This window comes from Dreissena polymorpha, chromosome 2 (assembly GCF_020536995.1).
Source record: "Dreissena polymorpha isolate Duluth1 chromosome 2, UMN_Dpol_1.0, whole genome shotgun sequence".
Lineage (NCBI taxonomy): Eukaryota > Metazoa > Mollusca > Bivalvia > Myida > Dreissenidae > Dreissena > Dreissena polymorpha.
In genome coordinates, this window is record NC_068356.1 from 57,252,878 (window position 1) to 57,276,541 (window position 23,664).

The 23,664-nt window shown below is 35.9% G+C and overlaps 1 protein-coding gene across 5 annotated transcripts in view; it reads left to right on the top strand.

Moving 5' to 3' along the window:
* LOC127867166 (uncharacterized) overlaps positions 1–23,664 on the top strand; it is a 68,376-nt gene that overhangs the window by 22,751 nt on the left and 21,961 nt on the right. For 2 of the 5 annotated variants that reach the window (XM_052408212.1, XM_052408214.1), the window contains 3 exons: positions 7,437–7,660; positions 16,672–16,739; positions 22,254–22,426. In XM_052408212.1, coding sequence (XP_052264172.1) covers positions 7,437–7,660; positions 16,672–16,739; positions 22,254–22,426 — 465 coding nt within the window. Of the gene's footprint in view, positions 1–3,007; positions 3,347–3,665; positions 5,027–7,436; positions 7,661–16,671; positions 16,740–22,253; positions 22,427–23,664 lie in introns of those variants that run through there. The other 3 variants (XM_052408213.1, XM_052408210.1, XM_052408211.1) reach the window with 3 other exon arrangements.

Here is a 23,664-nt window from a genome sequence, read left to right on the forward strand (position 1 = left end):
CAAGTAATTAAATGATTTAATACTCTCTTGATTTCTTTGAAACTCGGTATTTGTTGTTAAAAAGGGTAATTGCATTGATTGACAACATAAGAGTCAATAGTATTGATCAACTAAACGCTTTATTTACGTTTCCGACTTTACGTACGTTCCGAATTTAAGTACGCATACATGTGCACATACATATAATATCTACATGTAGTATATGATTTTCTCTTTAACATTTATATTTAAAACGCGTGAATGACTCTCGCAGACAGGTATTTACGGTGGCTGCGCAGCATCGCGGTGATCACGGGTGTTCCCGTTAACGATAGCGTGCAATTGTGGGGATTTCGGGTGTTGGCCGAACACCGCGGTCAGTAGAGTGTCTGCCCCCGCGAAATGTCACCCATCGGGAAAAGTTACCACTGCGGACAGGCGTTTTTGTTTAATTACACGGTGCCTGTACTGTACATGATAGACCTTTCTTACTTGATTCAAGTTTCAAACGCTTTATTTCCAATGAGTGATGTGATGAGCAGCAAGTAGCAGAAAACCTGAACAGCCTGCGAGTTACTTGCTGGCTGGTTTGATAATGTCATTTTCCTTTTTTTGAGTGGAAAGGGGGTTAACTTCATTATGTGTCAAAACTTCTTTGGTATACTGGACTCTTTGAATTGCAGATTATTAACTGAACAACTGTAATTAAATGTAGTACATTTCTTCGTTGTTTCAGTGTACAAATTCAATTCTGTAAACTTAACAGTGTGAAAATCTATAATCAATTATAAATCAATTTCCTCAGCCCAGGGAGCTTTTACATCATATGCGATAAATTGGGTCAACATGTCACCACTAAATTTGGACTCTTGAGCAAGTATACATTTACATCCAGTGGGTATTTCATATGAAGTAGTTGTTAACAACTAATCCAGCAATTGGACTGTTTTGTTGTTACTTTGTATTCCCTCCGGATCAAATGATAGGGGGCATATTGTTTTTGGCCTGTCTGTCTGTCCGTCTGTCCGTCCGTCATTTTGACTCATAATCTGTCATTCTGTCCCAAAACTTTAACCTTGGTTAACTTATGCAATATTGAAGATAGCAACTTGATATTTGGCATGCATGTGTATCTCATGAAGCTGCACATTTTGAGTGGTGAAAGGTCAAGGTCAAAAGTAAAAAAATACAATCCAGGGGAAGAAATGAGCTTTAAAAGGGAGATAATTTCTAAACCTGCCAAATGATATATTGAAATATTATTTCAAAGCAGCGCAATAGGGGGCAATGTGTTTCTGACAAACACATCTCTTGTTTAACTTTAGATTTACCATAATTTAATGTTCTTTTTGAATAAGACCACATAAAACTGTGTACAATCATGTAAATGTTTTCCTTTGTTTCACAAATAGGATGAAGTACAGTACAGCCAAAGCGGAACAAACATATTTTGCGATCCGCAGAGTCAAGGCGCAGCGAGTAGATGCTGAAGACTCGGCAGTATGCGGAGACACGTTGCATTTTGCAGCGAGGCTTCGCTTCTGTTCGCTGAGGCAAGCCGCAATCCGCGATATGATGCTGAGTCGATGGGCATCATAAAATAGAAATATTTTTAAAATAATAAGTTTGTTAATAAATTTTAAAAGAACAATTATTATAATAATTAAAATCATAATTAATTTAATGTATCTATTACTGCATACTTACTATTTTTCCCGACGCTACTCATTACCTGAATAACCCGTATATTCCAGTTAAAGCAAATTGTGGTAAAATTTACGATAAAAGTTCTCAGGAAATGTAAGAAATACAAACATTCGCCATTTTTCTGAAGTGTCGAATAAATTTTGGCATTTGTTTCTATATAAAGATGTGATGAAATAACGTCCAATCGCGGCGTTCTTTTTTTTCCACTGAACACGCGTAAATCGCCTGATGTGATGTTCATGTTTTTATACAACACAAAATACACCCACACTTTCCATGCCACGTTCTTCATGTTTTCATAATTTTCGCGCGCTTTTTATTGGGACAAAGGATATAGCAATGTTTATTTGACACTAGTATTTAATTGTTAATGTCACGTTAGCATTAAAATTCAGAAGCGTGTTTCAGATTACAAGTTGAATAATGCTCATTTAAGAATCGAATGAAACATTTGCAGTTGTGCGTAATTAATTCAATGATAATTTGTTAAGGTGCATTACGTGTTGAATATATTTGAGGATGTGATATTATATAAATAGTCTATAAAAGCATCATATAAAATCATATCCGCTTATTAAAATGTGAAAATAATAACTATGAAAGTAGCTTAAATCTAGGTTTCGACGCTACACAAATGGTCATGTATATCTTTGCACTCAATCCACCATATACGTAGGCGCCGGATTTATGCGCAAAAGAACGCGAGGTTAATACAGACTCGGCATCATTGCGCGGATCCATGCGGCGTGCCTCTGCGATGCACCGCGTGAACACTTGACTAGGCCGCCGAGTACTAACGTTCTGGCCATGGCGTGACCGAGGATTATGTGTGTTCCGCGTTGGCTGTACTATATGTTTAAATTATGTTTGTGGTTTATCAAATGTTAAATAGTTTACGATACATTAAAAATATGTAAAGAATCACATTATTTCTGTGTTAAAATACCAAATCAAAATGAATCTGAAAAATATAAATACATATGCTTTTCTGTATTATCCTCAAACCCTCAGTAAACTGGAACTTTTGATAACCGTACATCTTGTCCAATCCTGTAGGTGTTCTGCATAGAGGGATTCACTGTAATACACGTATGTAACTCCTGAACATCCCTTGAAGGCAAGCCCTGTTGAAAAAGAAAAGCTTCTTCTCTTATATAAATGAACAGAAGTGAGAGCTAGGCTACATTAATAAAAAGTTTCAACAACAATAACAAAACAACAAGAACAAGAGCACAAATTACAATCACAAGTTAGTGATTTGCGGATTTTGCTAATGTTAATGTGGTTGCACAGAACTTTAAGAAAATAAGCTTTTTAATAGACCGTTTGCAGGTGTCTGTTCGAATATCCGGCGGCCATATTGGAGGGACACGCTCGATTAACCATTACGCATCATTGACAGCTATTTACAATTCGCCGCTTAATTTCTCTTTACATGTCAAAATGGTCAATTATTGCCGAGTTATCGGCTGTCATAACAATTCTACAAGGGAGAAGGACAGACATTTTTATAGATTACCTGAGATAATTACTAATCAGTGCAAGAAAACCAGTGAGTTGTCAACAGAGAGGCGGCGATTATGGTTAGCAAGGCTACAACAAGACTTCAGTGGAAAGAATTTGAAGAATATTCGAGTGTGTTCTGACCATTTTGTATCTAGTAAGTTAATGTGCAAATATTTATGAATACATAACTTGAATGTAGTGATCATAATTTTATACCATGTACATGTACAAGTTGAACAGTCTACGGTACTGGTACACAATTTTAAGCATTGATCAAGTCTACATCCACATAAAGAATACACTTTGATATTGAAAAGAATCAAATTATGAAATTCTTTGTCTATTCACCAGAAGATCATAGCTGGAGCTCAGACTAAACATTGGTGGTTTGAGTCTCATAGTTAAGACCAGGAAAGTGGAAAGAAAATTGTTATACCACACAAGTCATACTTTATGTCACTTTATATTTTCAGAGCAAAAGGCAGAACTTTTTGACCGAGACAGTCCTGATTGGGCGCCATCAGTGAACATGGGATGTCAATCTCCGAGTACGCCTGCCCCTAAAGTTGCTGCTGAGCGCTTTGAGAGACGGAAGAAACGTGCTGAGACTGCAAGATCATTGGTCCAAGATCTTTCAGACAGCAACACTCCAGAGTTACCACCTGATGTAAATTTAGATAGTGCAAAGAATGTTCAGACTGATATGCTTACTTCAGATGTAGAATCATTGGAACAGGAAAATAAACGTTTGAAACTAGAAAATGAAAATCTAAAAACATCTATCCGGAATGCGTCTATGTTTTCTCAGGAGACTCTTAAAGACAATGATGAAAGAGTGAGGTACTTTACAGGACTTTCTTGTTTTGCTATACTGATGTCATTGTACAAGTATCTATATCCTTATTTAACAAGCAAACATAGTGTAACACTTGGAAAGTTTGAGTGCCTTGTGATGACTTTAAGTAGACTTCGCCTAAATTTGACTGTCAATCACCTTGCCTACCAAATGAATGTTTCATGTGCAACCATTTCTCGAACTTTTGTGAATACTATTGACATCATGTATGTAAGACTAAAACCAATTGTCCGATGGCCTGACAGAGCCTCATTGAGAGCAACAATGCCAGTACAGTTCCAAAGACAGTTTGGTAATAAGTGTGCAGTAATCATTGATTGCTTCGAGATCTTTATAGAGCGTCCATCAAATCTTATAGCGAGGGCAGAGACATGGTCGTCATACAAACATCACAACACTGTGAAGTTCCTTATTGGAATCACACCACAGGGAGTAGTGTCGTTTATTTCCAAAGGTTGGGGCGGTCGTGCAAGTGACAAATATGTCACTGAACATTGCAATTTTTTAGATAACATTTTGCCGGGGGATTTAGTGTTGGCAGATAGAGGATTTGACATTGCGGATAGTGTTGGTTCTGTTTGTGGGTCATTGAAAATTCCAGCTTTCACCAAAGGTAAAGACCAACTCTCTCCATTGGATGTAGAAACAACAAGAAAAATAGCCAATGTACGGATACATGTTGAGAGAGTTATTGGGCTTGTGCGCCAAAAGTACACATTCTTAAATGGGACACTACCATTGGACCTAGTGATTACCAAAGATGAAGATGGCTTTACTACAATTGACAAAATAGCTCATGTGTGTTGTGCGCTGGTTAACTTATGTGAATCAGTGGTCGACTTTGATAAATAGACTGTCTATTGTATTGTCTTATCCGTGCTCTCTGTGTTTAGTATATATAGATAAGTATATAGCATTATATAGTTTCATAATTCACTCTGTAAATCATATTTTATTGATTAAATTTAACTCTCTAAATGATGTTACTTCTCAAATACTATGATTAAAGAGCTGTTGATAAAGGATTAATATTTGAACAAAAAGTCCTAAAAAAAATAATTCAACTTGTATTATGAATTTAGTACACATAGTTAAAAAAAATATTCTGTGAATTGATTTTCCATTTAAATACTTCAATATTTACTTAAGTGTGATAAACAGTTGAATTACTTTGTTAAAGGACTTTTTGTCATTCGACTCCTTGACTTGGACCAATATGTAAGAAATAAAGTTAAGCAAAACAGTACACATGGAATTGCATTATCATTATGACGTCTTTATTCAATTCTCAATTTTGCAAAATCAAGAAGATTTCCTATAAAAACAAAAATACCAATCTTTTACTCAGAAGACTTAACAAATAAGACATTTTTATGACCAAATTAAGTCGCGTTCTGAGAAAAATGGGCATAATGCATATGTATAAAGTGTCATCCCAGATTAGCCTGGGCAGTCTGCACAGGCTAATCAGGGACGACACCGCTTTTTTGACATTTGTTTAAATGAAGTCTCTTCTTAGCAATAATCCAATTTAGGCGGAAAGTGTTGTCCCTGATTAGCCTGTCCGGACTGCACAGGCCAATCTGGCATGACACTGTACGCACATGCATTAAGCCCAGTTTTCTAAGAACCAAGGCTCAAATGATCAAGCAACACAACTCCATTAACCATATTAGTCACATAATTAGCCAAAATGCATCACTCATTCAAAACAAATATCTTTCAATATGAAAATGGTACAATATTTTCTCAGGAGAAAAATTATTAATTAAACAGATACACATTTCTCTGAAATTGTTGCCATCAAGTTGTCACTTTCATTTCAAATAAGTTAACAATTACATATCACAATCAGGACAATACCATTTAAGCATCTTGACATATGAAACACATAAAAAAAGTCAGCATAAAAGCTAAAAAATACCTAAGTTGTAAGCATGTCGCATATGCTGTTTGAAGTGAAACCAAAATCTAAAATAATTGTTTCCAACCATGCGTTTTGTCGTTAAGAACATCATAACTGGATCTTATAAATCCGATATCATAGGTCAGCATAGGTAAAATTCAGTTCAATTCTTGATATACATGAGAATAACATTGTACTTAGTAGTGTATATTATGTGTTACTGGCTGAAACATACAGTAACACGCCTCGACTGGGAATCAAACCCAGGACCTCTCGAGCCATACACAGACATTCTACCACGTCTGGCAAAAGTACTTGCTAAAAAAAGCTAGCTTCGAGGGGTGGTAGTACAAATGCCGTTTACCTCGATACATATATACCAGTACAAATCTGTGAACAGGGCTGATGTAGTAATGAGAGAAAATAAAAAAAAAAAGCTTAATATCCAGAACAATGAATTTCAAGAAAAAAACAATAACTTACCCTTCCTTTCACCAACAGTCTGTTACTCAACACAGCAGAAGTCACGCCAGAAACCCAGCCACACTCAACTTGATTCACTGCTTCTAAGCTTTTGAAGTTTTTCAGATCTTCCATCGAGTAAATACTAGGTGTAAACAACAAATAATTAACGATGTCAGGGTAGGTCAACGATGGCAGTTGATTCACATCATCACAAAGCTTTTTCAAATCATATGGGTCAATACCACCAATCAATGCAAGTTTTTCAATGTATCTTGCTTTTGTTGCAGGCTCCAGTCTATCTTTGTACGGCCCTTTTTGGTTCAGTGATTTAGACGCCATGAGTCACAGTTTTACGCTCTCTTAATTTTGATCGATGTTTACGCTTCGCTGGTATACCTCCAATATGGCGGCCGAACCGGTGCGTACGTAAAAATCTCCTATTATTGCAAACGGTCTATTAAACAGATCATTTTGTGAAAAGATGACAATCTTGACCTGACAAGCAAGTCAGGGGGTAATCTAATAAACAATTTAGAACACAGGTGCCCTAAGCGATGTTCTTTCTATACTTCTTATATAGCATTTTATATGAAAATCTAGGGTCACACCACATGTTTTAGGGCAAAGGGTTTGGTGCTATAGTTTAATTGTTTTTTTTTTTCCACCATGTTGAAAATTGTGGCAGAGTCCCTTTAGTTAAGGAAAAATTGTGTTGTTTTGACTAAAACTGGGATATTCGTCTTGTTGATTGGTGCTGACAAATACTTTAAAATTGAGAATAAAAGTGTTTTAAATATTATATTAACTAAGGTTCAATTTGTAGAGCTGGATGGCGGATCAACTAAATGTTGAGATTTATTTTGTTTTAATTTTCTTTGTATAATTTTTATGTTACCTTAAATTGTTGATTTTAAGGTTTGGTAAATGGGAAAGGGCGCATTATAAAGACCGAAAAGCTAAAAAAAACCTGTATATCCATACTGTTCTTAAATCAAATCCCTCTGTTCTATTTTACAGAACTCTGCAGGTGGACTTAACATCCTTTCTCCAGAAGCAAAAGAGTTTGTTCCACGCCAGCTCTCGGACCCGAGCCCGGCATTTGGAGGCCCAGCGCCCTTTGACCCCGCAGTTGCTGCGGGTGATGGGCTGCTAGGTCCCGGGCCCCTTTGCTCACAATCCGTGGATGTGATCCCTAGATACATGACCACCTGTTACCCGTTTGTGGCCACCAGTGATGCAAGGTAAGGGTTGACAATTGTCAGTGGGCTTAGGTTTTATAGAGATATATGATTCAATACTATTGTAACACTCAAAGATAGTTGGTGAAACAGCGTGTAAAGCAGATATTACTTAGCGAAAAAACTAGTAAGGACAATATTAAAGTATATGTTAGGAGGTTGTTTTTTTTTCAGAGATTCATTCTATGTGCTGCATTCTGGGAAAATGGGGTTTAATGCATGCGCCTTAAGTGTAGTCCCAGATAAGCGTGTGCAGTCTGCACAGGCTAATCATGGACGACACTTTCCACCTAGACTATCTTAAAAGTGGACAATGTCTTCCTTGATAAGACTGCATAGGCACATCTGGTAGGACACTTAACACATATCAGTTAAGGCCCATTTTCCCAGAATGCACCTCATATTAGATGCCATACTTTTGTTACACTCTTAAAGATATATGGTGAAACTGTAGGGTATGGTAGTTATAAGCGTATCTCTGCAAGGAAGTTGAGAGTCGCTCTGGGAAAATTGGGCTGAATGACTGTATGTTCATAAAATGTCATCTCAGTCTAGTTTAAGCAGTCCACACAGGCTAATCAGGGAGGGCTGAATGACTGTATGTTCATAAAATGTCATCTCAGTCTAGTTAGTGCAGTCCACACAGGCTAATCAGGGACATCACTTTCTTCTAAAACTGCATTTTGGTTGAGATACTTCCTTTATATAAAAAATGCCATTGTTTTCATGGACTGAACAGGCTAATATGGGACAAAACTTTATGAACATGCATTAAGCCCAGTTTTCTCATAGCTAGACTCATCCTTTTTGTAGTGGTATGCTTAGACAGGAAAAAGAAGGGCAGGCATTATACCTAGTATCTTTAGTTATCATGATGGTAACAAGTTTCTAGAATCTGGTTTGAATTAAAGCAAATTGAATTCACTTTCTAGACTGGGTCAAGCTGCTACAGAGCTTTTATCACAAAGTGTGTGCTGTAATGTGTTCTTGTGTTTGGTAAATATATAATAGTTTTGCGCTTTCCTCCGAAGCAAATATGGTGGTTTTATGTATGGAAAATAATTATGTTAGAAAACAACCTATCGCAAGGTTCAATATTCAAACTCGCAGGCATCTTTCTGTATTACATGGAAATACACCTTTGCAATTATTATCATCTTTTGTTAAAATTTAACAATGCCCTTTTTACCTGAGACATTGCTACATATTACAACATTCCCTGTTATGTGGGGGGGGGGGGGGAGGAGTAGGTGTTGGGGTATTCTTTGTAACTTTTGACTAAATCTAATTCAGTTTTATTTTTGTATGTAAGTCCTATTTGTCTTTAGACTCTTTACATTAAAATCATTTACAGTAGGATACTCATTTCACATGATACATTCGCGTGATACATCTGTTGCGCTGAGCACAGGTACAGTACACTCCACGCGTTTTCCCCAATTTCCCTCCATACTCCGCGGGTTTCGACCTGGAGGGAGATTGAGAAAATCCCGCTATACGCGGCGTTTGCATGATTTTGGACGCGGTGGTTAACGATCGGCAAAACTGATAGGCCGACGCGGCGGTCCTCGGTGTTGGCAACGCAGGGGAAACTCCGCGTTTTACGGGATAACGATCAAATTAATTTTGTTTGACTTCCTGATTTTCAAATAAAATTACATTTATTACAAGTACAAACATGTACATGTAGTATAATATTTACAATTAAAAAAACAACCAAGATAGATCGATCCTGATGTGGTTGTAGAAGTAGTTGTTGTTGTATAGAAAACTCGTTGATTTACGACACACAAAACGTCGTCTTTTAACTAATACTTACCAATTGATATAAACACAGTTTGCAACATTGTTTTTATTTTGATAATTTAATCCAAAGTTTTCATGTAGCCAGGTGATTTTCTATACTGAACATGTATACAAATGACCAAGGACCCTAAAAATCTCGCAAATCTGTGTGAATTGACAGTTTGACGTAATCAAAGAAAAGCCGCTTCCTGTCTAAAGGCATAACTTACTCAAGTAAACACGTTCAACGAATGCATAAGGAATGGTTTTAATTGTCGGAACAAAGTCAATTCTCTGCTCGCTAATGCATTGATTTTCTCTTTGTTTGTAGGTTATTCCATTGATTGCTAAAAGGTGGTAACTATTGAGTTGATAATTGCATTTAATATTCACAGTTGTATTCTTGTTGCGTCGACATTCTAAACAATGTTTACCAGTAATTATGGACCAATCGGCAGAGTGACATTCACACATTTTAATCCCTGTTGTCAAAACACCGCAGACAGCAGTCTACACAATAGGTCAGTAGACAAGCTTTGCGTGTTTTCATAACGTCAAACACTTAAAATCCAGTTCCGCCCAGATGTCTTCTTTAATCAGTTAACTATACAATTAGTGTTAAAATAATTACTCTACTAAAATACCGTAACGATAAAGATTCGGCGTGTTCGGTTTGAAATTATTTTAGAGGAAATATCAACTTATTCGCGATATAATTCGTTAATAAATACCAAAGGAACTTTTAACCGAAATTAACAAAATTTAATGTTCTCTGCGCTACAAAGTTTGTATAAAAAAAATCAATACACGCACGCTTTGCAGGAGTATACATTGTACCTTGACCTTGTACATTGCAGCATAATTTTCGCGCGCTTTTGTCGGGAAATATACATGACTGTATATTGGAAGCATTTGTAAACGTCGTGTTAAAGGGGCCTTTTCACAGATTTTGGCATTTTTTAACTTATTCATTAAATGCTTTATATTGATAAATGTAAACATTGGATCGTAAAAGCACCAGCAAAAAATCAAGAATAAAATTAAAAAAAGGAAAAGAACATTGCCCGGAACAGGTTTCGAACCAGTGACCCCTGGAGTCCTGCCAGAGTCCTGAAGTAAAAATGCTTTAGCCTACTGAGCTATTCCGCCGAGTACACATTAGTGACGTATTTTATACCTTATATAAGCAATCTTCGTAGTTTCACAAAATTTAACGACAAAAACAGAACTCTCCAAATTATTCAATCGTTTCGCGTTGCAACGCTTTATAATTTTTAGGTTTTAAAATCGTCAAAAGATGCATATAATGGCTATATTAGAGCATGGTAAATGTTCAGTATTACTGTTTCCTCACAAATATCAAAACTAAAACGAAAATTTGCGGATCTGAAACAACTTTTTTCAATTTTGTCAATTTACCAAAGCGTGAAAAGATCCCTTTAACAATTAAAAATCGTAGTGTGTTTCGGATTACTAATTATTATTCTCATTTGGAAATTTTACGGAACATTTATTCTTGTGTCATATGTGTTATGATTTAAATATTAATTTGTCTAATGTATTATATTAGACTAATTCATATTGTAGACGTACCTGTGAATTAAAAAACATAATTTTTATACGTATTAATTTTCTATACAATTATCTTTTTTATATATGTACTACAGTATTTAAACAATTTATTATAACAATGTTTTTATTTTTTGGCATGCCCAGTAGCACACTGCTAACGCGGCGTTGCGCGGCGATCACTGATAAGAACGGAAAGTGTCTGCATTTACCGACTAGCCTAAAGTAATACACGCCGCGGGAATTAGCGAACGCGGCGTAACGCCGAGCGTTTTATCGAGTTCACCTCGCTCTTCCAACGCCGCGTGAACACTCGCTAGCAGAAAAAAACCCGCGGAGGCAGCGCGTTTTTTTGGGGAAAACGCGTGGAGTGTACTGTACAGTGCTGTAGCCAAAATTCAGAGGTTTCATCTCCAATCAGCCTATGAAATATTCAAATATATTCATGCGTGTCTGTTGGCATTATGTAAAATTCATTTTACTCTTTCCCACTCAGAAGCAAAGTGAAAATGGCTAAGTGCGAACAGCATTAAACCAGAACAGCCTGCGAGTAACTCGCAGTCTGTTCAGGTTTTATGCTGTTTGCTGCTCATCAGTATCTAAGGGTCGGAAATGAAGCCTTTAAAACTTTAATCTAGTATGAAAGGTCTTTAATTTAATTCAACTTTTAAAGAGACTTCAAATGTGTCAAAATACGTATCTAAGTGGTAAAGGGTTAAGGTGACAAGCTGGGTAAAACAGCTACGCCAGAAAAGCGTATTGGTGCTCTATACCCATGTTTAGGTCAGAGTTGTTGATACCGTGTGAACTACTAGGGTAACAAGTAATGCATAAACAACAAAGTCTGGGTCAACAGGACTGTCTTTATGACTACCTAATTCGTGAGTAAAAAGTATTGCTCGCAGATTTATTTTCATCAATAATGTTATTGTATATTTAGACTTTGTATATGGTGTCAAAAATAAAAAGTTTTGTAGAGGGAATTTCCATAATGAAATGATATTCTTAGTAAGATAGGTATTCGATGTTCCATCAATATTCATTTAATATGATGGTGATTGCAAATTGTCTTTATATTCAGTTTTCATTTCCATTTTCATCATACTTTCTATGCTTTCTGAAGGTAAAAAAAAATGTTAAATTTTTTTTTTTTTTTTAGGAATGAAGTGTCTTATAACTTGTGTGACTAACCAGTGTTTGTTTTGGTAAAAAATATCTGCTATAAGGTGACTGTACAGTTCTTATCTCAGAGTGTAACTGTAACTGAAAAACAAAACTGCAGTACTTGAATAAACGTTGAACATGCCCAATATTGCATCTGTTTATATAAAGAAGACAAAATAACAAATAAAAACAAATTTATTTTGTTAAACCACTGAATTATTTAAGCATGATAAATTCACAATTTTTTCCCAAATGGGCAGTTTCATCAAAGCAAAAATTCCCAAAATGGCCAATTTTGTCGATAAAAAATTCCCAATTTGGTCAGACTCCTTTTCCCAAAATAGGCATAAACCCCCTGATAAAAAGTGCACACACATCTCGACCCATGCGTTAAGACACACTCTTTATACATTTGAATGGCTTGTGTTGATCTAAAACATGTGATTAATTTTGAAAACTGAGTTGCTTCTTAAATTATTCAATAGCTAACAACTCCAGTGCCTTCAGCGCTTTGATTGAATGTGTTTCAGAGATTTAAAGCTGGCAAAAACTGTTGATAATAGCTTACCTGATATACGTGTACATGTAGCATACTGCAAAATTATTATTAATCATGTTCCTTTAAGAGTAACTCGGCACTCGCAGTCTGTTCAGGCTTTATGCTGTTTGCTGCTCATCAGTATATAAGGGTTGCAAATGAAGCCTTTAAAACTTGAATCTAATAAGAAAGGTCTTAAATTAAATATAACTTTCTTAGAGACTACAAATGCTCGAAAATGCTAAAGGGTTAATAGATTTTTACAGAGATTATTGATTGATAACACAGTATTGGTTATGCTTTGATCTCCCAAAAAAAATTATTATTAGTGCAACATTAATTTTTATTGATTTTGTTGGTGGATTGATCATAGAGCTTAAGATCCCACAGAACTTACTCAAAATGATAATTTTTATTAAGACCGAAGTATTGAAGGCACAAATGACAATATTATCAAACGTAATCCACACACACTTCTTGGGTTTGATTTACTTGACATTTCATGTAGAATGTTCAGTTTCCTCGCAAATATCATAATTACAAAGAAAATTTGCGAATCTGAAACAATTTTGTCAATTTGCCAAAACGTGAAAAGGTCGTTGTATTTTTTTGTTTCAGTATATTTATTAGGATTAGCGCTAATTGTTAACACCTTTCATGCCCAAAGGTCTTAAGTTATATATAACATTCTAAGGGACCAGAGATGCATCAAAATACATGTATATAAGAGTTAAAGGGTTAATAGCATGTGATCACTTCTATAGTGACCACCAGAGCTCACGATCACTTCTATAGTGACCACCAGAGCTCACTCTGCGATGTGCCAAATTAGCAAATGGCTACAAATAAAAAAATTGGCTCAAGCAATTACCCATCAAATAAAAAAAAAAAATAGTTCATACATAATGAGGAAAATTTGGCTTCAGAAAGTTTTGACCCATAGGGAGCCCTTGACCACTGTCAGCATACATACAGCAGACACATCTTACATACAATTTTCAACTTTCCCGCGCAAATTCCATTATTTTATTACAAAATCAGGAATCAAGTAATTATATGTCAATATTTTTTATGTCCCCAACTATAATAGTGGGGGACATATTGTTTTTGCCCTGTCTGTCTGTTGGTCCGTTGGTCTGTCTGTCTGTTTGCGCCAACGTTAACATTTTGCAATAACTTTGGCTATATTGAAGATAGCAACTTCATATTTGGCATGCATGTGTATCTCATGAAGCTGCACATTTTGAGTGGTGAAAGGTCAAGCTCAAGGTCATCCTTCAAGGTCAGAGGTCAAATATATGTGGCCCAAATTGCTTATTTTATAAATACTTTTGCAATATTGAAGATAGCAACTTGATATTTGGCATGCATGTGCATCTCATGGAGCTGCACATTTTGAGTGGTGAAAGGTCAAGGTCAAGGTCATCCTTCAAGGTCAGAGGTCAAATATATGTGGCCCAAATCGCTTATTTTATTAATACATTTGCAATATTGAAGATAGCAACTTGATATTTGGCATGCATGTGTATCTCATGGAGCTGCACATTTTGAGTGGTGAAAGGTCAAGGTCATCCTTCACAAGGTCAAGGTCATCCTTCAAGGTCAAACATCATATAGGGGGACATATAGGGGGACTCACATTCATTTGACATATCATGTTTAAACAAGATGTGTTTGTGAAACACATCTTGTTTAAACATGATATGTCAAATGAATGTGAGTTTTGAGGATCATACATGTATCATTATGTACAACAGACTGGTTGCAGTCAAGATTTTTCTTAAATAACATATCTTGATGGGTATACATTTTCTTTTTCCACCTATGGTGGCCAGTTTAAAAATTGTTTCTACTCTAAAAAAACAGGCCATTTTGTAGCCTTTATTAAATCATATTGTACATTTAGTAAATTCAGACTTAGTTTATAGCTGTAGTGCTGTATTTTAACAAACTGAATAAAAACAAACATAATATGATGTCATCTTTATTCCTTTATTTATACATGCCAATAACATATACTGCAACATACATAATTATATTTGTAATAATAATGAGGCTATTTACATGTCAACCGTCTGCTGTCTAGGCTTAGGCACTAGCAGAGGCATGTAATTAATGATGTAAATAATACATGTATAAGTTCATTCAGTACTTATGTTTACTTAAGTACAAACACTCTTCTTTATACATTCAATATAATGCAGTTGTTTTTTCTTTCTTTAGCAAGGGACTTTTATAAGCCCCTTCCCCAAAGAGAAAGGCCCCTACCCCTTAGAGAATTTCTTTAAAATGATGTGAAGACTGCACAGGGTTATCTGAATCAACACTTAACGCACATGCATTAAAGCTTGTTTTTCAAAGAGAGACTATCATGTAAGTCATTCAAAACCAACTTTATAACGTAGTACTTCCTGTGCTCTGTATTCCAAGCTTCCAAGATTTCCTTGAAACAACATTCTCAGCTACATGTATTGGTGACCAGACAAGGTACTTCGTAAATACCTTCATAGTAGACAGGGTTGCCTCTGACCACACTGATTTTGAAGTCAAGAAAATGTTTGTAGTCTCCAGTCTGGGCACTGAGGATTTTTCGATAGACTGACTTCATGCATGTTTTGTGTTAATAGATTTTTACTGGGATTATTGATTGATTCCTGATACCTGTATTGGTTTTACATTGATCTCCCAACATTGCAGAAATATTAAGAGCATTTTGATCTTAAATTATATAGCTACAAAACTATGCCACAAGAGCAGGTTTATGCTCAATGTGCTGATAACAGATTTATAATTGTGATCTTAATTGCTGGTTTCTTTGGGACATTGAATGTAGGAAGTTACTTATACAAAATTTGATATTTTTTACCTTTCAGGCATTATTAAATACAAAAATGTGTGTGCATTATCTCTATTTAATTTGGGACTTCCTCCCAATTGAAGTTTTTCCTACTTAGTTTATTTGTACACTGTACAACTATCACCTTCATGGGTAGTAATATGTTGCTCTGGTATTTTTGCTATAAAAACAGCAGTTTAAGCAGAGATTACAACATCATTTTCTTCAGCATCAAAACAAACAACGCCATCATCTGAATCAGTAGCACATCATTCACACTCATCTTGGAGAATCAGTAGCACAACATTCACACTCATCTCTGAGAATCAGTAGCACATCATTCACACTCATCTCTGAGAATCAGTAGCACATCATTCACACTTATCTCGGAGAATCAGTAGCACATCATTCACACTCATCTCGGAGAATCAGTAGCACATCATTCACACTCATCTCTGAGAATCAGTAGTACATCATTCACACTCATCTCTGAGAATCAGTAGCACATCATTCACACTCATCTCTGAGAATCAGTAGTACATCATTCACACTCATCTCTGAGAATCAGTAGCACATCATTCACACTTATCTCGGAGAATCAGTAGCACATCATTCACACTCATCTCTGAGAATCAGTAGCACATCATTCACACTCATCTCTGAGAATCAATAGCACATCATTCACACTCATCTCTTAGAATCAGTAGCACATCATTCACACTCATCTCGGAGAATCAGTAGCACATCATTCACACTCAACTCGGAGAATCAGTAGCACATCATTCACACTCATCTCGGAGAATCAGTAGCACATCATTCACACTCATCTCGGAGAATCAGTAGCACATCATTCACACTCATCTCGGAGAATCAGTAGCACATCATTCACACTCAACTCGGAGAATCAACCAATGAGCCTTGCTCTGGGTAAACTGGGTATAATACATGTATGGCAAGTGTCATCCCTGGGCATTTTTCTCAGAACATGACCCATACATTTAGCTCTGTATTCCCAAAAGGAGACTCAAATGAAGATACTTGGACATATAGCCTAGGACAACTAGAAAGTTGGTGCAATCTATGCTCATCAATATTGTTAATAATACATAATTTGTGTTGCAGGCTGGGCAGTCACCCACGGTTACCCGGAAAGTTTGACAATCAAGTGTTTATGCCCCAGTTTCATGCAGGTACGATTTTCCATTTCATATGTTTCTGCGTTGTATTTATACCTTTCCTTAGTGCTCACAAGCAAAATGAAAATGGCTATTTGCAACCTGCATAAAACCAGAACAGCCAGCTCAGAAGTATTTAGGGCTGTAACAGTTAAAACTTTAATGTTTTTAGAACCGGCTTTAATTTAATTAGATGTTATACGTAACTACAAACAGGTCAAAATGCGTAGGTCAGCAGTTAAGTGTGAAAGATATGTTTGACCTCAACCTTCTATTTGCACATTGTTTATGTCTAGTTCAGTAATTTTCATCATTTCCTTGTGATGTTTTTCACATGCACTTTATTGTATGACCATCTTTGATCAGTTGAGTCTGAATCTGGGAAATCTGGGCTTAATGCATCTGCATGTATTGTCATCTCAGTTTAGACTGTGCAGTGTGCACAGGCTGATCAAGGACAACACTTTCTGTCTAAACTGGATTTTTGTTTGGAAGAGATTCTTTAACCCTTTGCATGCTGGGAAATTTGTCGTCTGCTAAAATGTCTTCTGCTTTTTAAAATTAGCATTTTCTTCGATTTTTTTCAAAGAATACTATCAGAATAGCAAACAGTTTGGATCCTGATGAGACGCCACGTTCTGTGGCGTTTTATCTGGATCCAAACTGTTTGCAAAGGCCTTTAAAATTCGGTTCCCGCACTGAAAGGGTTAAAGGGACTTGTTCACAGATTTGAGCATTTATTTAAGTTTGTCATTAAATGCTTTAAATTGATAAATGTAAACATTGGAACTAAATATCTCCTGAAAAAAAAGAATGAAATCAAAGAAAGAAAAAAAGTAATCCTTTAATTGGGCTCAAACCACTGACCATTGGAGTAACAGCCAAGCACTTAAACCATTGGCCATCCGTGATCTTATAGTGAGTGGTGTATTTTATACTTTATATAAGAAATCCTCGTAATGTCTCAAAATATAATGTTAACAACAGACCAACAGAACTCTCCAAATTATTTAATCATTTTGCGTTCGTAATGCTTAATAATTTTCAGGATTTAAAAATATTTAAGAGCATGGTAAATGTCCAGTATTACTGTTTTCGCGCAAATATCATAATTACAGTCCAAATTTGCAACAATTTTTTGCAGTGTTGTCAATTTACCAAAATGTCCCTTTAAACAACAAAGTCCATAAGAACAGAAAGTGTCGTCCCTGATAAGCCTGTGTGGACTGACCAGGTCAATATGGCACAAAGCCCAGTTCTGCTAGAATCTTGCTTATTTTAATCGTGTACTTTTATGCTCAACTTTGGGGAAAGGTGAATAATTTAGGTAATTCACTGAAAGTTGTGTCCATCATCTTTGTCTGTGATTGTCTTCGTCAACAATTTACTTCAACAATTTTCTTTGAAACTGCATGGAGGGCATACGCCAAATTTGGTATGAATGTTCTTTGGATGGTCCTCAACCAAATTACTTAAAATAATTTTGAAATGTGGTTACACATGGGCTAAAAAGAACACTATATTAATCTAATATTATTTTTAGGAACAACAGATCAAATTTTAAATAAGTTTACACAAATAATCCTTTGATGGTCCTGTACCAAAACACTTTTTAGTGTATGTTAATTTGAGCTCGGATAAACTACACCATGCAACAAGCATGTGAGAATTGTTGATGGTGAAAGAAATGTTAATAGTCAATTCGAGATAATGAGTCTGATAATATTTTTAACCTATAAAGGACTGTTTATGGAAGGTAATTTTATGGTGAACACCATGTAATAATCAATGTCATTGAGCTGCAATTTGAATGTTAAGCTAACACAATCCTCATGAGTTTATTCCCTGAAACCAGTTATTCGAATAGCAATGTGTGAACAACATAACAAATTGATGTCACCGAGTCTTCGCCTTGTTTAAATACCTGATCTTATTCTGTAAGTTACTTAGATTTACATTATTAAACAAAATTACTGAAAAAATCACATAACATGAATAGTTTCAATAACTGTATATTTGTATGCTGTACATTTGTACAAACTTGAATTCACAATGGCAGTTCTTAAGATGTTTTAAAAAAATGTTTATTTTACCAAGTTTTCAACGCATTTATCACTAATCCTTCATGCATGTTTTAGACATTATATATATTAAGTCATTTTAAAGTTTATTTATCAACAAATTATTCAGATATGGCTTGCAGTTGCTTGTACATGTTCTTTTTGATGTGCATGAGATAGGCTGAAATTAATAATATTACATATTCCTTTTAAGTATCTTGAGTATCATGTGTCTCTCAGTTGTGTGAGGATGGAGTTCCTTTACAAGAAAATACCAAAAAGCAGAAAGTGTCATCATTGTTTAGGCTGTTCAGATCTTACCCAAGGTTTGTTGAGAAGTTACTGCTGTGGACACAATGTGCTCTGTGCTCATGTCCGTTTCTTATGATAATTTATGGGAGATAATGACTGGTCTGTGTATTTGTCTATTTCTTGAGAATTTTTAGGGGAGGTCACTGATTGTTAGATGGGCGCTTTAGCGCCCGTCTAAAGTGCTTAGTGTGAAATTCAGATCGATACGGCCTAGGTATGATTAACCCAATACCAGCTTGCGTATCCGCGCAAGAAAGAGTTGTATAATTTATGCAAGAGGTTTGAGTTCTCCAATTATGTGTATTCACAAATGGAAACATTATATTAATATCGTGTTACATTCAATATTTTCGAACGGTGTTTTATAGAAAAGAATCAATAAACAATGATCGTATTGTACGTGTCGCGGAGGAGATTGTTTATGAATGATTAAAATAGTTCACTTTCTGCTGCGTGTGCGTGATGTAGTATTTTCGCTCAGCTCACTCATAAATCTGAGGCTGGCGATAAACAAAGGGGAGTCCGTGTGAGAATAACGCAGTAGTATAAGGTTACGCTTGTTTATATTCACAGGTCTCAATTAATAATACGTTGACCACGAGTTCAACAATTATTACAGGGATACGATAGACAACATACAAAAATGTTTCATTATCGCTGAAACAGTTAAAAAACATTTAAATATAACAATAATATTCTCTAAAAAATGTAGTCTTGCTGTTTTGAAATAAGGTTTGGAATTTTGTTTTCTAAATAACTTAATTCAAAACAAAAGTTTAATTATTGTGTTTTTTACTTGTTAGTCGCATATTTACCGCATTATAATGTGTGTTATAATAGGCAAACCATACATTAGTAAAATTCAATCTCCTTCGCACATAGAAGGAATGGGTCAATTAGGTGCTGCGTTTCCTTTGCTTACTTCAGTTAGAGGTCAATTATTTACGTAATAGCAATCACAAGGCTCCGACTTCAAAGGATTTGCGGAGCGTTCTTACATACATGTAATAAAAGTCGTAGTCGCATGGTATTTGCGTTTTGCGTCCTATTTGGTCACGTGGTTCTTTTTCCCGGTTGTTTTGGCATTCATGATATGAGGCTATTAATAGATGCGCCTGTCGATAAACAAAGGAAAGTTTACGGGTTATAACAACGCAATAGGTTACGCTCTCGCATACAACTCAATAACGTAGTACAGGTAGTAAATTGAGAGATTCGGGAAAAAGCTGACGCTTATTTATATTCTCAATTTATATACGATAGACAAAAAAACGTTTCATAATTGCTAAACCCGAATATAACAAACAATTTATAATAATAATACGAATGCAATAGTAGAAGGTTAGTAGAAGGTTAAGATTGTTTATATTCACAGTTTTCAATACATAGACAGTTGGATATGAGTTCATCAATTACTACAGGCATACTATAGGCAACCTCGAAAATGCTTTTTAATCGCTAAAACCGAAAACAACTTAATATATTATATTAAATATATTTATAACAATAAATGTCTTTTACAAATGTAGTCGGCGTATACGCTGACTTTGAAATAAAGTTAGCAATTTACTTTTCTAAATAATTAAACAAAAGTTAAACTATTGTGTTGTGTTTTTCACTTGTAAGCTGCATATTCACCGCATGAAATGTGTGTTAGCATTGTCAAACCACACATTAGTGTGAGTAAATAAAAAATATACTACGGAAGAGCACTTCATATGTGTCCTCATATGCCTTGTTATGAGTATCTTTCTTCACTATCGAAATATATCGTATGTTTATATTTTATTTAAACGCAGTTTTCTTTCGACACATTTAAAAAACACGTCAATAGCGCCGTCATGCGAAAATGGGTCTTATGCGTTTCGGCAAGCGTTTGTTAAACCCAACATGTGCTTTTGCGCAGTCAGGCCATAGGGGATGCTGTTCGCTTTAAAATTACTCAATATGTTATGTTTCTCCTTACCAGAAGGAGGGATAGCTGAGTGGGCTATTTATATGATGGGCGCATATGGAATAAGACCCATTTTCGCATGACGAGGGTCATTACAAATCTCATTGCGAATTGAAAATGCCACATTTAAGAACAATGCTTTTTGATACAAAATTGAATTGAAAATAGCAAACTTGTTAATAATGGCAGCCTATCCACACATTAAGGAATGATTTCCAGACGTGCTGACCAAGTACGGCAAACATTGTGGTATGATAATTAAACGATTTTCTCTTATCGTGACACTATACTATTTCGCTAATGATTGTTTACTCATCTTGGAGGCGAAAGTGAAATTCTGCGAGATGGATTGTAACGCGTAATTGTAACAGGGCCACAATTTGTGTCGTTTGAGCATACAGAGAGTAGTCCGGAATTCCTTACACTGAACAGTGCTACATCCTTTGAATTGAGCACATACGCAGTGATGTAGCAAAAATTCAAAGGCTGTATCTCGAATCAGCTTATTAAATATTCGAAAATATTCATGCGTGTCTGTTGGCGTTATGTAAAAGTCACTAAGATGAAAACTGAAACAGCTACGCCTAAAAGCGCATTAGTGCTCTATACCTATGTTTATGTTAGCGTTGTTGACACCGTGTGAACTGCTCGGGTAATAAGTTAAGCATAAACAGCAATGTTTATATACTTTTATTCCTCCATATACAAGATACGAAGATTGTTGTATATTTTGAATTTGTATATGGTGTCAAAAATCAAAAGTTTTGTACACGGAACTTTCATTATGAATTTATATTCTGGGTGTGATAGTCATTTGATATTAGAAAAAAATATTCATTTAATATGATGGTGACTGCAAATTTTCTTTATATTAAGTTATCATTACCATTTTCATCATACTTTCTATGCTTTCAGAACTTCCAAAAAGCATGTTGTTTTTATTTTGTCTTCGTTATTTCTATGAAATAATAAGGATGATAAAAAGTGCACACAAAACTCGGCCCGTGCGCTACGACACACACTTTATAAAGTTTAATGGCGTGTGTTCATTTCAAACTTGCGATTGATTTTCAAAAATGAATTGCGTGTTAAATTATGCAATAGCGAACATCTTCAGTGCCTTCAGCGCTTTGATTTTGTTTTGTGTGCCTGTTTCTATTAAGTTATCATGAGAGGTTATATACTGTTCTGTGCATGTGTCAGCAGGTGTGAGACAACGGTTCCAGCAGCCGGGTACCAATGGCTTCACCCTTCCCCCCACCTGGAACCAGCAGCCGGGAGGTGTGTGCTTTGGAGGCCTCCCTAGAATACCCAATGGCATGCCGTTCGATGGCGGCACCTTTCAGAATGGCGTACGACCGCTGGGCTTTCCACAGGTGAGACCACAATAGACAAATGGACGAGTGGTTTGCAGGCCTTTAACCAGGATTTTATTAAAACGCGGTTGCAGAGACAGTAATGTCAGGGTGCAGGGTCAATGGGGTTATCAGGGCTTTACACATGGGCTGGAAAAAATGTAAACACACTGTTAAGAATTTTATTTTTGCAAATATCTCAAGTTATTGAAATACCTTTGCAAAAATCTTTATTGCATTAAAGAAGTTTTTCTTGCAGTTTGTGCTGATATCTGAAGATTAAATAATAAATCCTTGAATACGTCTGAAATCGGTCCCAAATTTCATGTTGCATGCTGCATAACTGTATGCATTAATGCAGTGTATATCAAATTTTTGGCAGAGAACACAGGCTTATAAAATAAAAAAATTGTTTAAAAAAACTATAGCACCACTTACCGGTGTGTTTACATCCATTAAAGTTTAATTGGGAACCCAGCAAAGTCATGTGACCCTGCACCCTGAGATCTGTTTGGTGAGATCATTATGTCAAAACTTAAATCTTGATATTGCAACATCTCAAAAAGTACTTAGGCATGGTTGATGAAACTGATGTGGATAGTGGGCTTTATTGGGAATATACTCAATATTTTTTTAATGCCCCCCATCGAAGAAGAGGGGGTATATTGCTTTGCACATGTCGGTCGGTCGGTCTGTCGGTCCGTCCACCAGGTGGTTTCCGGATGATAACTCAAGAACGCTTGGGCCTAGGATCATGAAACTTCATAGGTAGATGGATCATGACTCGCAGATGACCCCTATTAATTTTGATGTCACTAGGTCAAAGGTCAAGGTGACCCGAAATAGTAAAATGGTTTCCGGATGATATCTCAAGAACGCATACGCCTAGGATCATGAAACTTCATCGTTAGATAGATCATGACTCGCAGATGACCCCTATTGATTTTGAGGTCACAAGGTCAAAGGTCAAGGTCACGGTGACCCAAAATAGTAAAATGGTTTTTGGATGATAACTCAAGAACGCATACGCCTAGGATCATGAAACTTCATTGGTAGATTGATCATGACTCGCAGATGACCCCAATTGATTTTGAGGTCACTAGGTCAAAGGTCAAGGTGATCCGAAATAGTAAAATGGTTTCCGGATGATAACTCAAGAACACATATTCCTAGGATCATGAAACTTCATAGGTAGATTGATCATGACTCGCAGATGACCCCTATTGATTTTGAAGTCACAAGGTCAAAGGTCAAGGTCA